This window comes from Salvelinus fontinalis, chromosome 32, assembly GCF_029448725.1.
Source record: "Salvelinus fontinalis isolate EN_2023a chromosome 32, ASM2944872v1, whole genome shotgun sequence".
NCBI lineage: Eukaryota > Metazoa > Chordata > Actinopteri > Salmoniformes > Salmonidae > Salvelinus > Salvelinus fontinalis.
This window is the reverse complement of record NC_074696.1, coordinates 10,380,726-10,399,025: the sequence shown is the minus strand read 5'-3', so window position 1 is coordinate 10,399,025 and position 18,300 is coordinate 10,380,726. Positions and strand designations below refer to the sequence as shown.

At 44.5% G+C, this 18,300-nt stretch overlaps 1 protein-coding gene across 18 annotated transcripts in view; it reads right to left on the bottom strand.

The window, feature by feature from the left end:
* Positions 1-18,300, bottom strand: part of LOC129830709 (protein 4.1-like) — a 104,899-nt gene that overhangs the window by 62,616 nt on the left and 23,983 nt on the right. For all 18 annotated transcript variants that reach the window (XM_055893336.1, XM_055893349.1, XM_055893333.1 and 15 more), the window contains exons 2-4: positions 16,117-16,523; positions 8,251-8,538; positions 5,589-5,693 (exon numbers count right to left, since the gene is read on the bottom strand). In XM_055893336.1, coding sequence (XP_055749311.1) covers positions 5,589-5,693; positions 8,251-8,538; positions 16,117-16,523 — 800 coding nt within the window. The remainder of the gene's footprint in view (positions 1-5,588; positions 5,694-8,250; positions 8,539-16,116; positions 16,524-18,300) is intronic.

Sequence of the window (18,300 nt, the reverse complement as noted above, 5' to 3'; positions counted from 1 at the left end):
CTGTGGAAGATGAGAAGGAACATCATCAGACAAAAACAAAGACTCAGACGTTGCTTCAATTAAAACTGAACATCAAACACCAGATACAAGAACGATGTGTCTAATATGTACAGTATCTACAGTGGCAAGAAAAAGTATTGAACCCTTTGGAAATACCTGGATCTCTGAATAAATTGGTCATCAAATTTGATCTGATCTTTAATTTAAGTCACAACAATAGACAAACATAGTGTGCTTCAACTAATAACACTAATTATTAGAATTGTTCTTTTCTATATTGAATACATCATTTAAACATTCACAGTGTAGGTTGGACAAAGTATGTGAACCCCAAGTCTAATGATTTCTCCAAAAGCTCATTGGAGTCAGGAGTCAGCTAACCTGGAGTCCAATTCATAAGAAGAGGTTGGAGATGTTGGTTAGAGCTGCCCTGCAATATAAAAAAAACTCACAAAATTTGAGTTTGCTATTCACAAGAAGCATTCATTGCCTGATGTGAACCATGCCTCAAACAAAAGAGATCTCAGATGATCTAAGATTAAGAATTGTTGACTTGCATAAAGCTGGATAGGGTTATAACGTATCTCTAAAAGCCTTGACGTTCATCAGTCTACGAAAAGACAAATTGTCTATAAACGGAGAAGGTTCCACACTGTTGCTACTCTCTCTAGGAGTGGCCGTCCTGCAAAGACGACTGCGAGAGCACAGCGCAGAATGCTCAATGAGGTTAAGAAGAATCCTAGAGTGTCAGCTGAAGACTTATAGAAATCTCTGGAACATGCTAACATCTCTGTTGACGAGTCTATGATATGTAAAACACTGAACAAGAATGGTGTTCATGGGAGGACACCACGGAGATGTCACTGCTGTCCAAAAAAACATTGTTACACGTCTGAAGTTTGCAAAAGTGCACCTGGATGTTCCACAGCGCTACTGGCAAAATATTCAGTGGACAGATTAAACTACAGTTGAGTTGTTTGGAAGGATCACACAACACTGTGTGGAGAAAAAAAGGCACAGCACACCAACATCAAAACCTCATCCTCAATGTAAAGTATGGAGGAGGGAGCATCATGGTTTGGGGCTGCTTTGCTGCCTCAGGGCCTGGACAGCTTGCTGTCATTGACGGAAAAATGAATTCCCAAGTTTATCAATACATTTTGCAGGAGAATGTAAGGCTATCTTTCTGCCAATTGAAGCTGGGTGATGCAACATGACAGCGACCCAAAACACAGAAGTAACTCAACAATAGAATGGCTTCAACAGAAGAAAATACACCTTCTGGAGTGGCCCAGTCAGAGTCCTGACCTCAACCCGATTTGAGATGCTGTGGCATGACCTCAAGAGAGCAGTTCACACCAGACATCCCAAGAATATTGCTGAACTGAAACAGTTTTGTAAAGAGGAATGGTCCAAAATTCCTCCTGACCGTTGTGCAGGTCTGATCCGCAACTACAGAAAATGTTAAGTTGAGGTTATTGCTGCCAAAGGAGGGTCAAAAAATGACCAGACACTATGTTTAACAGCAGAGAAAACCCCCTAAACTATATTTTCTAAACTTGAAATTTGTTGACTTTTCTTAGAGTGACCCCAACATTAGAAAAAGTGAAACATCGCCTTTGTTCATATTTCCATGAAACACATTTTATCTCCACTGCCTAGATGATATATTTTACTTTTCTTTGGTCTGAGTATGTTTTTTCACCGGTCAACCCGTTGATTAGGGCGTTAGGGGCGGCACCCCACTTGTGATTGGTAATTTTTTTAATATATATATTCTGTAATTCATGGGTTTTAAATGCTTATAGTGTGGTAAATTTGTACATTTTCCATTTAAAAATCTAATGTTCATAACAAGCTGTTTAGTTACTACTCTGCTCCTCCGTGACCGCCAGCAGCAGCCGCTCCTCCTCCGTGGGCGCCAGCAGCGGCCGCTCCTCCTCCGTGGGCGCCAGCAGGGGCCGCTCCTCCTCCGTGGGCGCCAGCAGCGACCGCTCCTCCTCCGTGGGCGCCAGCAGCGACCGCTCCTCCTCCGTGGGCGCCAGCAGCGACCGCTCCTCCTCCGTGGGCGCCAGCAGCGACCGCTCCTCCTCCGTGGGCGCCAGCAGCGACCGCTCCTCCTCCGTGGGCGCCAGCAGCGACCGCTCCTCCTCCGTGGGCGCCAGCAGCGGCCGCTCCTCCTCCGTGGGCGCCAGCAGCGGCCGCTCCTCCTCCGTGACCGCCAGCAGCGGCCGCTCCTCCTCCGTGGGCGCCAGCAGCGGCCGCTCCTCCTCCGTGGGCGCCAGCAGCGGCCGCTCCTCCTCAGTGACCGCCAGCAGCGGCCGCTCCTCCTCCGTGGGCGCATAGGCCCTGAGAACATTTCTTGAACTGCTTTGCCAACTATTTACAATGGGGGGGAACTGCCCCCGCGAAATCGCAGGATTCCATAGCAGAAATTACAACAGCACAAAGTAAACTAACCGTCCTGGGGGCGCTTAAATGTGTGTTCAGTCAGAACTTCTGGGTCTGCTCTAGTCTCCCAATAACTGTCGCGCCAGACGGCTTACTTCTGGATCTGCTCTATCAGGTACAGATGGTGCTAAAGGAAATTGTAATTCACTTGTAAATAAATATTCATAACAGTCATGGGAGCCTGGGACTTGATAAACCGGACAACTACATCCAACAAGAGTCCAAGGACAGAGGGATACACTAGCTAGAGCCTTCTCATCAAGGATCTGGTAGGACAAAAAAGTATGAAGTTGGCTGGCTAATTTGATTGTTTCCCCATGTGGTTCACCAGGTTCTACAGTCATGTGTGGACTAAAACAGCATAAAACCTGGTGTATCACAAAGCATGATCAAATTAATATATATTTTTTTTTAAATGACCTGGAGCCAGTGGGTTTGGCGACGAGTATGAAGCGAGGGCCAGCCAACGAGAGCATACAGGTCGCAGTGGTGGGTAGTAAATGGGCCTTCGGTGACAAAACGGATGGCACTGTGATAGACTGCATCCAATTTATTGAGTAGGGTATTGGAGGCTATTTTGTAAATGACGTAGGATAGATATAGGTCTGTAGCAGTTTGGGTCAAGAGTGTGTCCCCCCCTTTGAAGAGGGGGATGACCACAGCTGCTTTCCAATCTTTGGGAATCTCAGACGACACGAAAGAGAGGTTAACCAGCTACAGTAATTTTTGGAAACATTGATTGATTGATTGATTGATTGCTAGCTAGTTGGCTCTCATGCCAATTTTAAGTCTTTCTAAACTCAAATCTGACTAATTTGGAAATATAAAGTTACACTACATGACCAATGCTCATTGACCATTTCATTCCAAAATCATGGGTATTAATATGGAGTTGGTCACCCCTTTGCTGCTATAACAACCTCCACTATTCTGGGAAGGCTTTCCACTAGATGTTGCAACATTGGAGAGAAGACCAGAATTGTCTAGAATGTCATTGTATGCTGTAGCGTTAATATTTATCTTCCCTGGAACTAAGGAGCCCGAACCATGAAAAACAGCCCCAGGCCATTATTCCTCCTCCATCAAACTTTACAGTTGGCACTATGCATTGGGGAGGGTAGCGTTCTCCTGGCATCTGCCAAACCCAGATTCGTCCGTTGGACTGCCAGACGGTGAAGCGTGATTCATCACTCCAGAGAAAGCGTTTCCACTGCTCCAGAGTCTAATGGTGGCGACCTTTACACCACTCCAGCCGATGCTTGGCATTGCGCATGCTGAGCTTAGGCTTGATGACTCATTTCATGAAGCTCCTGACGAACAGTTCTTGTGCTGACGTTGCTTCCAAAGGCAGTTTGGAACTCGGTAGTGAGTGATGCAACGGAGGACAGATGCACTTCGTGGCTGAGAGGTTCTTGCTCCTAGACGTTTCCACTTCACAATAACAGCACTTACAGTTGACCGGGGTCAGCTCTAGCAGGGCAGACATTTTACGAACTGACTTGTTGGAAAGGTGGCATTCTATGACGGAGCTACGTTGAAAGTCACTGAGCTCCTCAGTAAGGCCATTCTACTGCTATTGTTTTCCTATGGCGATTGCATGGCTGTGTGCCCGATTATATATACCTGTGCGCAATGAGTGTGCCTGAAATAGCTGAATCCACTAATTTGAAGGAGTGTCCACATACTTTTGTAATCATAGTGTATTTCAGAATGAAAGTTACCTGGCTAGCCCATCATGCTTTGTGACATTGTTAGCTAGCAATCCTCAGTTAGATAATGCTTTGTGACATTGTTAGCCAGCTATCCCCAGTTAGATAATGCTTTGTGACATTATGTTAGCTAGCTATCCACAGTTAGATAATGCTTTGTGACATTATGTTAGCTAGCTATCCCCAGTTAGATAATGCTTTGTGACATTATGTTAGCTAGCTATCCCCAGTTAGATAATGCTTTGTGACATTATGTTAGCTAGCTATCCCCAGTTAGATAATGCTTTGTGACATTATGTTAGCCAGCTATCCCCAGTTAGATAATGCTTTGTGACATTATGTTAGCTAGCTATCCCCAGTTAGATAATGCTTTGTGACATTATGTTAGCCAGCTATCTCCAGTTAGATAATGCTTTGTGAAATTATGTTAGCTAGCTATCCCCAGTTAGATAATGCTTTGTGACATTATGTTAGCCAGCTATCCCCAGTTAGATAATGCTTTGTGACATTATGTTAGCCAGCTATCCCCAGTTAGATAATGCTTTGTGACGCTCTGTTAGCCAGCTATCTCCAGTTAGATAATGCTTTGTGACATTACGTTAGCCAGCTATCCCCAGTTAGATAATGCTTTGTGACATTATGTTAGTTAGCTATCCCCAGTTAGAAAATGCTTTGTGACATTATGTTAGCCAGCTATCCCCAGTTAGATAATGCTTTGTGACACTGTTAGCCAGCTATCCCCAGTTAGATAATGCTTTGTGACACTCTGTTAGTTAGCTATCCCCAGTTAGATAATGCTTTGTGACGCTCTGTTAGCTAGCTATCCCCAGTTAGATAATGCTTTGTGACATTATGTTAGCCAGCTATCCCCAGTTAGATAATGCTTTGTGACACTCTGTTAGTTAGCTATCCCCAGTTAGATAATGCTTTGTGACGCTCTGTTAGCTAGCTATCCCCAGTTAGATAATGCTTTGTGACATTATGTTAGCCAGCTATCTCCAGTTAGATCATGCTTTGTGACATTACGTTAGCCAGCTATCCCCAGTTAGATCATGTGTTTTCACTTATATCATCTGCATGCTTGTTGCGTTCTCCCTGGTGAACTCGTTTGTGCGTGAGCTGCCTGCTCGCTCTAAATAGTTTAATCTAATCCGTTCTAAACAGTGGCAGCATGTGCAGCAGCGGCCATTTTGGTTTTTGACATGCAAAAGTGAAATAGGTGTATTGATGCTGTCGTTCAAAACGCACAAATCGCTTTATACATCTTCTCAAAGAAACTACCGATAAAACTTTTCATATTTCTGTCCTGACAACTCCAACCACCTCGCGCCCCGGATATTGAGCCAATCAGGTGACAACTCAAAAGAAAACCTCAACTTGTGAGGCACAGAGCAGAAAAAAAGGTTTGGAAACTTAAGAGCAACAGACCTTGACGGAGGGCGACTCCCAGATGGCCAGACCGTAATAGTCTCTCTCCAGCAGGTTGAGGTGGTCACACACCTTGGTGAACAGCTCCACTCCTTTGGCATGTTTCTAAAGAGAAGAGAGAAAAATGTCATACAGAGCCATAATAAACCTGTCTTTAACTGTGTAGGGCACAGGTGTCAAACTCATTCCACGGAGGGCCGAGTGTAGGGCTTTATTGAAAGGAAAAACCAAAAACCTGCAGACACTAGGCCCTCCGTGGAATGAGTTTGACACCCCTGGTGTAGGGCATTTGCCATGTTTCTAAAAGCAGGAGAGATACAATGCCTTCTGAAAGTATTCTGACCCGTTGACTTTTTCCACATTTTATTCTAAAATGGATTAAATTGCTTTTTCCCCTCATCAAACTACACACAATACCCCATAAAGACAAAGCAAAGCAAAAACAAGTTGTATAAAAAAATCTATTAAAAATGAACTGAAATATCACATTTACATAAGTATTCAGACCCTTTTTACTCAGTACTTTGTTGAAGCACCTTTGGCAGCGAATACAGCCTCGAGTCTTCTTGGGTATGACGCTACAAGCTTGGCACCTGTATATGGGGAGTTTCTCCCCTTATCTGCAGATCCTCTCAAGCTCTGTCAGGTTGGATGGGTAGCGTCATTGCACAGCTATTTTCAAGTCTCTCCAGAGATGTTTGATCGGGTTCAAGTCTGGACTCTGGCTGGGCCACTCAAGGACATTCAGAGACTTGTCCCTAAGCCACTCCTGTGTTGTTTTGGCTGTGTGTTTAGGGTTGTTGTCCTGTTGGAAGGTGAACCTTCGCCCCAGTCTGAGGTCCTGAGCACTCTGGAGCAGGTTTTGATCAAGGGTCTCTCTGTACTTTGCTCCATTCATATTTCCCTCAATCCTGTCTAGTCTCCCAGTCCCAGCGCTGAAAAACATCCCCACAGCATGATGCTGCCACCACCATGCTTCAACGTAGGGATGGTGCCAGGATTCCTCCAGGTGTGACACTTGGCATTCAGGCCAAAGAATTCAATCCAGGTTTCATCACACCAGAGAATCTTGTTTCTCATGGTCTGAGAGATTTAAGTGCCTTTTGGCAAACTCCAAGCGGGCTGGCATGTGCCTTTTACTGAAGAGTGACTTCCATCTGGCCACTCTACCGTAAATGCCTGATTGGTGGAGTGCTGCAGAGATAGTTATCCTTCTAAAAGGTTCTCCCATCTCCATAGAGGAAATCTGGAGCTCTGTTAGAGTGACACAATCCTGTCTCGGAGCTCTAAGGACAATTCCTTCGACCTCATGGCTTGGTCTTTCCTTTGACATGCACTGTCAACTGTGGGACCTTATATAGACAGGTGTGTGCCTGTCCAAATCATGTCCAATCAATTGAATTTACCACAGGGGGACTCCAATCAAGTTGGAGAAACATCTCAAGGAAGATCAATGGAAACAGAATGCACCTGAGCTCAATTTTGAGTCTCATAGCAAAGGCTCAGAATAATTATGTAAATACGGTATTTATGTTTTTCATTTTTAATATATTTGTAAACATTTATAAAAACCTGTTTTTGCTTTGTCATTATGTGGTATTGTGTGTAGATTAATGAGGAAAATAATTAATTAATACAATTTTAGAATAAGGCTGTAACGTAACAAAATGTGGAAAAAGTCAAGGGGTCTGAATACTTTCAGATGGCATTGTACGCAAAAAGCCAGTCTAGCAAAATATATAGCGCATAGAATTAAAAAGCTATTGTATGATATTATTCATTCTAATCAGAAAGGTATTTTACATGGACGATATATTGGAAATAATAGAACACCATGAAAAATCTGGGATACCAGTCCTGCTATTCATAGCTGACTTTGAAAAGGCTTTTGATAAAGTACGGCTGGAGTTAATATATAAATGCCTGGAAGATTTCAATTTTGGGGAATCTCCTATAAAACGGGTTAAAGTCATGTATTACTTAAAATTAAAATTACTTGTGTCATGCACAAAGTAGATGTCCTAACCGACATGCCAAAACTATAGTTTGTTAACAAGAAATTTGTGGAGTGGTTGAAAAATGAGTTTTAATGACTCCAACCTAAGTGTATGTAAACTTCTGACTTCAACTGTATATGTATGTACAGTACCAGTCAAAAGTTTGGACACACATACTCATTACATTAAAAAAAATGGGGAAAAAAAGAGAATAATAGAGAAGAGATCAAAACCTGGCGTCCACAATCACCTGACCTCAACCCAATTGAGATGGATTGGGATGAGTTGGACCGCAGAGTGAAGGAAAAGCAGCCAACAAGTGCTCAGCATATGTGGGAACTCCTTCAAGACTGTTAGAAAAGCATTCCAGGTGAAGCTGGTTGAGAGAATGAGTGTGCAAAGCTGTCATCATGGCAAAGGGTGGCTACTTTGAAGAATCTCAAATATAAACTATATTTTGATTTGTTTAACAAATCGTTTTGGTTACTACATGATTCCATATGTGTTATTTCATAGCGTGTCAACCTTGTGACTGGTACTGTATGAAAAAATCTGACAAGTATATAGAATTTGGCAAGACAGCACAAACCGTCCTGGGTCCCCCAGGCTATGTATCCTAGGATTCCAGCTATAATAAATAATTATTTGGTAATATTGGGACTTACATCCAGCTCACACTCAAACAGAGTGTCGTCCAGCAGTGTAACTTTAATTTGCATGATCCTGGGTCGACGGGGAGCCTTAGGAGGTTGAGCGTCTTCCTCGGCTGTCTTCTCCTTCAGCCCTTTCTCTCCCTCCCCCTCCTCGCCCTCTCTTCCTTCCCCCTCTCCCTCGGGGCCCTCCTCCTTTTTCTCCTTCTCCTGGGCACTGTCCTGTTCTCTTTTCTCCTTGTCTTTCTCTCCCCCCTCGTCCTCAGAGTCTTTCTCAGTGTCTGGGTCTTCCTTCTGGTCTACCTGGACAGGTTGGAGGAAAAAGACACAAGACACATTTTTAACATATTCCATTTTATATTCATTCCAAAAACACATACATGGACACATTTGCATCTGTGTGTAAGACAAACATCCTTGCTTAAAGCTACACAGAACAAACAGCTTTACAAACGACAAAGACATGATATTGATACAGTTGAAGTCAGAAGTTTACATACACCTTAGCCAAATACATTTAAACTCAGTTTTCACAATTCCTGACCTTTTTACTCCTAGTAATAATTCCCTGTCTTAGGTCAGTTAGGATCACCACTTTATTTTAAGAATGTGAAATGTCAGAATAATAGTAGAGAAAATGATTTATTCCAGCTTTTATTTATTTCATCACATTCCCAGTGGGTCAGAAGTTTACATACACTCAATTAGTATTTGGTTCATTGCCTTTAAATTGTTTAACTTGGGTAAAACGTTTCAGGTAGCCTTCCACAACCTTCCCACAATAAGTTGGGTGAATTTTGGCCCATTCCTCCTGACAGAGCTGGTGTAACTGAGTCAGGTTTGTAGGCCTCCTTGCTCGCACACACTTTTTCGGTTCTGCCCACAAATTTTCTGTAGGATTGAGGTCAGGGCTTTGTGATGGCCACTCCAATACCTTGACTTTGTTGGCCTTAAGCCATTTTGCCACAACTTTGGAAGTATGCTTGGGGTCATTGTCTATTTAGAAGACCCATTTGCGACCAAGCTTTAACTTCTTGACTGATGTCTTGAGATGTTGCTTCAATATGTCCACATCATTTTCCCACCTCATGATGTCATCTATTTTGTGAAGTGCACCAGTCCCTCCAGCAGCAAAGCACCCCCACAACATGATGCTGCCACCCCCGTGCTTCACGTTTGGGATGGTGTTCTTAGGCTCGCAAGCCTCCCCCTTTTTCCTCCAAACATAACGATGGTCATTATGACCAAACAGTTCTATTTTTGTTTCATCAGACCAGAGGACATTTCTCCAAATGTACAATCTTCGTCCCCATGTGCAGTTGCAAACCGTAGTCTGGCTTTTTTATGGCGGTTTTGGAGTAGTGGCTTTTTCCTTGCTGAACGGCCTTTCAGGTTATGTCGATATAGGACTCGTTTTATTGTGGATATAGATACGTTTGTACCCGTTTCCTCCAGCATCTTCACAAGGTCCTTTGCTGTTGTTCTGGGATTGACTTGCACTTTTCGTACCAAAGTACGCAAGTATAAACTCCATGGGACCACGCAGCCATCATACCGCTCAGGAAGGAGACGCGTGTCTCCTTCCTGAGCGGTATGATGGCTGCGTGGTCCCATGGAGTTTATACTTGCGTACTATTGTTTGTACAGATGAACGTGGTACCTTCAGGCATTTGGAAATTCCTCCCAAGGATGAACCAGACTTGTGGGAGTCTACACTTTTTTTTCTGAGGTCTTGACTGATTTCTTTAGATTTTCCCATGATGTCAAGCAAAGAGGCACTGAGTTTGAAGGTAGGCCTTGAAATACATCCACAGTGACTCAAATGATGTCAATTAGTCTATCAGAGGCTTCTAAAGCCATGACATAATTTTCTGGAATTTTCCAAGCTGTTTAAAGGCACAGTCAACTTAGTGTATGTAAACTTCTGACCCACTGGAATACAGTGAATCATAAGTTAAATGATCTGTCTGTAAACAATTGTTGGAAAAATGACTTGTGTCATGCACAAAGTAGATGTCCTAACCGACTTGCCAAAACTATAGTTTGTTAACAAGACATTTGTGGAGTGGTTGAAAAACTAGTTTTAATGACTCCAACCTAAGTGTATGTAAACTTCCGACTTTAATTGTATATATAGGTAAGCTCGTCTATACCATCACTGTTCAGTCTCAGACAATGTCCAGTCAGTTAACACGTGATACCTGTACAACCACACACCTGGAGGCATTTAAAAACCATTAACCCTCAAACCCAACAGTTATTAGTCAGGTCAACTGTTCTGGTTCTGCATCTCTACACTTCACTACAGGCGAGCTGTCACACACCCCACACACACACACCACACAACACACCACACACACACACACACATACAGACACACACCACACACACATACAGACACACCACACACACACACAGACACACACACACCACACACATACAGACACACACCACACACACACCACACACCACACACAACACACACATACAGACACACCACACACACACACACACATACAGACACACCACACGCACATACACCACACACCACACACAACACACACACACACACACACACAAATACAGACACACCACACACACACACACACACACACATACAGACACACCACACACACATATACAGACACACCACACACACATATACAGACACACCACACACACACACACACACACACATACAGACACGCCACACACACACACACACACACATACAGACACCACACACACACACACACACACACACACACACACACACACACACACACACACACACATACAGACACACCACACACACACACACATACAGACACACCACACACACACACACACCACACACAGACACACCACACACACACACACCACACACACACACACACACACACACACACACACACACACACACACACACACACACACACACACACACACACACACACACACACACACACACACACAGACACACCACACACACATACAGACACACCACACACACACACACACACACACACACACACACACACACGCACACACACACACACACACACACACACACATACATACATACACATACAGACACACCACACACACATACACCACACACCACACACAACACACACATACAGACACACCACACACACACACACATACAGACACACCACACACACATACACCACACACCACACACACACACACATACAGACACACCACACACACACACACACACACATACAGACACACCACACACACACACACACACATACAGACACACCACACACACACACACACACACACACACACACACACACACACACACACACACACACACACAAATACAGACACACACACACACACACACACACACATACAGACACACCACACACACACACACACCACACACCACACACAACACACACACACAAAGGCTCTGGCAATGAATAATTAAAGTTGCAATACAGCAAAAAGTAAAGTAAATCCCTGTAGACACTGAAGGAAGGAACAGGGTCTTAAAATAACTACTGATCAGTGAGAGGAAGGGAACTAGTTGGACTGGGACCAGCCAGCCCGCCCGCCAGCCAGGCAAAGACTACCTAAGCTCAGACAAACCTTTCAGAGGAGCTGAATGGAGCCTCCCTACACTAAACGAGTCCCTTATCAACGGCATGACCTCAGAGAGCAGAGAGAGAGAGAGAGAGAGAGAGATAGATAGGATACTTAGACCCAAAGAGGAGAGCCCTTATGTATTACTGTTGTAGTCTACTGTAGTCTGTAACCCTTTATAAAATACATGGTAGAAGTATAGGAAAGTGGTTTGAATAAAGTCCTAACTATTGTGACTATTGTTAGGTTCTTGTTTTTCAGAGTAAATAACTCACGGACACTGGAGAAGCTTTAACCAAGTTTAATTCTTCCCAAAGGTTCTGTACAGCTGTAATCAGACATTCCTCACATCACAGTTTATATACATCCCACTTAAGACACTCCTCTTTCTCTCTAATCCTTACATTGTATGGCTCTACAGGAAGTTAATAAAGAGGGTAACAGGACACCAAACATTTATTACTCTCTTAAGAGAATCTGTCCTCACCTCCTGACCTCAAACCCCTCTTTCATCTTATTCACAGACGTCCATCTGTCTCCCCAGTATCAACACATCGCTCTCCTCTCATCCCCCCTCAACACATTCCGACGTCCATCTGTCTCCCCTCTATCAACACATCGCTCTCCTCTCATCCCCCCCAACACATTCCGACGCCATCTGTCTCCCCTGTATCAACACATCGCTCTCCTCTCATCCCCCCCCCAACACATTCCGACGTCCATCTGTCTCCCCTGTATCAACACATCGCTCTCCTCTCATCCCCCCCCCCCAACACATTCCGACGCCATCTGTCTCCCCTGTATCAACACATCGCTCTCCTCTCATCCCCCCCCCTCAACACATTCCGACGTCCATCTGTCTCCCCTCTATCAACACATCGCTCTCCTCTCATCCCCCCCAACACATTCCGACGCCATCTGTCTCCCCTGTATCAACACATCGCTCTCCTCTCATCCCCCCTCAACACATTCCGACGCCATCTGTCTCCCCTGTATCAACACATCGCTCTCCTCTCACCCCCCCAACACATTCCGACGCCATCTGTCTCCCCTGTATCAACACATCGCTCTCCTCTCATCCCCCCAACACATTCCGACGCCATCTGTCTCCCCTCTATCAACACATCGCTCTCCTCTCACCCCCCCCCCCCAACACATTCCGACGCAATCTGTCTCCCCTCTATCAACACATCGCTCTCCTCTCATCCCCCCCCCAACACATTCCAACGCCATCTGTCTCCCCTCTATCAACACATCGCTCTCCTCTCATCCCCCCCCCAACACATTCTGACGCCATCTGTCTCCCCTCTATCAACACATCGCTCTCCTCTCACCCCCCCAACACATTCCGACGCCATCTGTCTCCCCTGTATCAACACATCGCTCTCCTCTCATCCCCCCCCCAACACATTCCGACGCCATCTGTCTTTCTTCAGAGACTTAAAACCCAGTCTCTTTTCCTATCTCAATGATCAAAGTTTAGCCGATTCCAACACTGTATATAATCACTATTGCTGTCATCAAGCCAAATGGTGGCTATTTTGAAGAATCTCAAATATAAAAACATATTTTTGATTTGTTTTAACACTTTTTTTGGTCACTACATGATTCCATATGTGTTTTTTCACAGTTTTGACGTCTTCACTATTATTCTACAACGTAGAAAATAGTACAAATAAAGAAGAACCCTTGAATGAGTAGGTGTTCTAAAACTTTGGACCGGCAGTGTATACCATCAGTATTTTGACTATATATAGACTATATAATATATATATTAGTGATGCAGCGATGAGACATTTTTGGCCGATCCTGATATCCCATATTCTTCTTGCCAAAAAACCCGATACCAACATTTAACATTTTAGCGGCCTTTTAAGCATTCTAGTACAGTTAAATAGTTAACACACACACATGGACGTAGCGGTCTAAGGCACTGCATCTCAGTGCAAGAGGCGTCACTACAGTCCCTGGTTTGAATCCAGGCTGTATCACATCCGGCCGTGATTGGGAGTCCCATAGGGCAGCGCACAAGTGGCCCAGCGTCATCTGGGTTTGGCTGGGGTAGGCCGTCATTATAAATAAGAATTTATTCTTAACTGAATTGCCTAGTTAAATAAAGGTTACACACACACATACACACTGACCAAAAAGTTATTTTGTTACGTATGTCCCCGTATGTCCCCGTATGTCCCCGTATGTCCCCGTTACCTGTAAAACATAATCAGAACCTATTTCTTTCACTTACTTGCTGTGCTGTTTCGTTCTTCATTTGTTCAGTCATTTCATTCCCAACCAGGATTTCTATGGAACGCCGTTTGGTCTTTGCGTGTCAAAAAATACACTATTTAACAATATTTGACGTGTCAAATAACACAATTTGACGTGTCAATCAGGACCTGAATATGACTGCACGTCACATTATAATTTAACTCGTTCATCATTTTTTTACGTAGTTATTACACATTGATTACACTATGGGTGGTTGTATTGGTGCTAGCTAGGTACCAAGCTAAAGCTAGCTACCCCAGAAGTTGCGGTCAAACAAATGATGCTTTATTACCAACGCGGTATTGTAAACACATCGATTGTGGCCGGTGTTTGCAGACTTTTTTGTACAGCTTTGACAGTGCTACTGTATCTTTTTTGACACACAAAGACCCAAACGACGTCCCATAGTATGTATATCGTGAAGCTAATAGCAGTGACGCTATTACTGTGTAACTCCGGTAGGGCAACATCGGAAAAATAGCGCACTTGGTAGTGTTAACCGGTGCTCGACCAGTCGGTCGAAAGCCAACATCACCCACGACAGAGAACGGTTGATTGTCAAGGGCAATGAATTCCATTATCTTGGCTTTAATGGATTACGCCTTCGAGTTGTCTCGCTGAAATGTTGTTACTCTTTCAAATGACTGCTTGACTTGTTGACTGCTCAATCCATACAGCAGACATTGTTGGCTAGGTTAGGAATGCTGTGTTGCACGTCGAGCGCAAAATTTTACGTGGCGTCATTACGTCATGTACCTACGTTATATAGGTATGCACGTCAGCTTTGATATCGGTTTTGCACATCGGGCGTTAAACTAGACATCCGATCTGATATGTTAACCGATATATCGTGCATCCCTACTATATATCATCACTATTGTGACTATATAACCTCACTATTGTGACTATATACACTCACTATTGTGACTATATACCCTCACTATTGTGACTATATAACCTCACTATTGTGACTATATACCCTCACTCTTGTGACTATATATCCTCACTATTGTGACTATATATCCTCACTATTGTAACTATATATCCTCACTATTGTGACTATTTAGCCTCCCTATTGTGACTATTTAGCTTCACTATTGTGACTATATAGCCTCACTATTGTGACTATATATCCTCACTATTGTGACTATATATACTCACTATTGTGACTATATAGCCTCACTATTGTGACTATATATCCTCACTATTGTGACTATATAGCCTCACTATTGTGACTATATAACCTCACTATTGTGACTATATATCCTCACTATTGTGACTATATATCCTCACTATTGTGACTATATATCCTCACTATTGTGACTATATATCCTCCCTATTGTGACTATTTAGCCTCACTATTGTGACTATATATCCTCACTATGTGACTATATATCCTCACTATGTAACTATATATCCTCACTATTGTGACTATATATACTCACTATTGTGACTATATAGCCTCACTATTGTGACTATATATCCTCACTATTGTGACTATTTAGCCTCACTATTGTGACTATATATCCTCACTATTGTGACTATATATCCTCACTATTGTGACTATATATTGCCATAACTTTGTGCTTTGAGGCCGAAATGAAATCCTATGTAAAGAAGGAACAAAAGGAACCAAAGGAAAGGCTTTCATGAAGCCACATCACAAACACCACAATCATTACTCATTCGTGCACGTCTGTTCTTACTCACTTTACATAGCAGTTTGAAGACTACTGTAATTCAGAGTACTGTAATTCAGAGTACTGTAATTCAGAGTACTGTAATTCAGAGCAATGTAATCCAGCACAAACCACTTAACACTGAAGAGCACATGCATCAGTTCAGACTAAAATCAACATCATTTTGCACTCTAGCTAAGCAGTAGCTAAGAGTCCTCAACCACACACACTGCTATTAACATGTCCTCGTCAAGCCTAACCCTACAACAACACACAGTCCCAGTATGACAGCGTAGCAGGAGTGATAGGCTCTCACCTGAGCCTCGTTGCTGCTGAGTGAGTGCAGGTCGAGGTTCTGATCGCCTTCGATCCTGAGCTCCGGCTCACAGTCAGCGATGGGCGCCTTGGCTTCTTCCCCGTCCCTTCCTTTCTCCCCCTTCTCTCCCCCGTCCCCCTCGCACTGAGACCTCCTCTTCAGGAAAGAGGAGAAGAGTCGCGACAGGCCACGGCCGGCCGAGGTGCGCTGTCGGGGTCTCAGCTGCACCTCCTCCTGGGGCGAGGAGGGCGAGACGGGGCTGTGGGGCGAGGTGACGGGAGTGCTGGAAGCCTGGGACTCAGAGGGCCCGTGGTCAGGGGGCGCGGCCTGATGCTGCTCTGCCTCCTGCTGACCGGGCTTCTTTTGCTGCTGTCGCTCTGGCGCCTCGTCTGTCGTCATGGCAACAGCTGCATGAGGAAAACAACCAGGGAAAATAGTCCGTTATGAAGAGATTTGGTCAGGTAGTTTACCTGGGATTGGAGCCTACGTTATTCAAATGTTGGTAACATAGTCATTACACTACAGGTAAGATAGTATGCCGTCTAACCTCTTCCTTGTTTCTAGCAGATTCTTATTGTGACTCTGTATTTGTCCTTTGAATGGACACACTGTTAACACACACACACACAAGCACAAGGGAGAGTAGAACGACAGAAGGCAGGGGACGTTCCTAACGATCCTATTTACACAGGAAGAAGACAGAGAAACAGCATGTCTCTCTTCAGCAGGGTCATGTAAGCTGCTGATTCTGCTCCTCCTTAGTCAATACGGTGTAGACAGAGAGAGAGAGAGACGAGACAGAGAGACAGACAGAGAGAGAAATACAAGAGAGAGACAGACAGAGAGACAGACAGAGAGTGAAATACAAGAGAGAGACAGACAGAGAGTGAAAGACGAGAGAGACAGAGCGAGAGACAGACGAGAGAGAGAGAGAGAGAGAGAGAGAGAGAGAGAGAGAGAGAGAGAGAGAGAGACGAGACAGAGAGACAGACAGAGAGTGAAATACAAGAGAGAGAGAGACGAGACAGAGAGTGAAAGACGAGAGAGAAGAGCGAGAGACAGACGAGAGAGAGAGAGAGACAGAGACAGAGACAGAGAGAGACAGAGCGAGAGACAGACGAGAGAGAGAGAGAGAGAGAGAGAGAGAGAGAGAGAGAGAGAGACAGAGACAGAGCGAGAGACAGACGAGAGAGAGAGAGAGAGAGAGAGAGAGAGAGAGAGAGAGCGAGAGAAAGAGAGAGAGAGAGAGAATGGCTGAGACAAACAACACTACACTGTTCAGCCCAGCCTCAGCAGAGCTTGTAGACCAACTGCAGAGCGCTCTACGCTCCCATTGCTCCATAATCATCCGTTTTAAGTGGGCACTAAATGTAGATCATTTATCATCATAGATGATGATCGCTAAGGTGGCTGTTAGAGATAGACTTAAAATGTTCAACCGCAGACAGAACCAGGTCACCTATTAGCTATTATTCCATTAAATCCCAGGCAGCCATTTATGCTACAAATGCCCAGGGAGAGGGGAGAGGAGGAGGGAGAGAAGGAAGTAGAGTAGAGATAGGAGGGAGAGGAGGAGACAGAGGAGGGAGAAGGGATGGGTGGGAGGGAGAGGAGAAGGGAGAGGAAGGAGAGGAAGGAGAGGAGGAGGGAGAGGAGGGGTAGCCATTATTATTATTATCATTATCATGGAGTGGTGGTGTGTTCTGGAGTGGGCCTTTACAGCCCCTCATCTCTCTCTCCCCACCCTCTGGCGCTGCATGCTGGGTAGGGGTCACCATGGCAACACCGGCTTTATTAGGCCCCAGTCATGTCATTGTGTTGGTGGAGTCTCCATGCTGCTACTGTTGGTGATTCAGCATGGGAACATAATGGGAACATAATGGGAACATCATGGGGAGATAGAGGCTGATCATTGTGCTGGTGGAGTCCATGGCTGTATGCTGCTACTGCTGGTAATTCAGCATGGGAACATCATGGGAACATCATGGGGACATCATGGGGACATCATTGGAACATCATGGGAACATCATGGGGACATCATGGGAACATCATGGGAACATCATGGGAACATCATGGGGACATCATGGGAACATCATGGGGACATCATGGGGACATCATGGGGACATCATGGGAACATCATGAGGACATCATGGGAACATCATGGGGACATCATGGGAACATCAT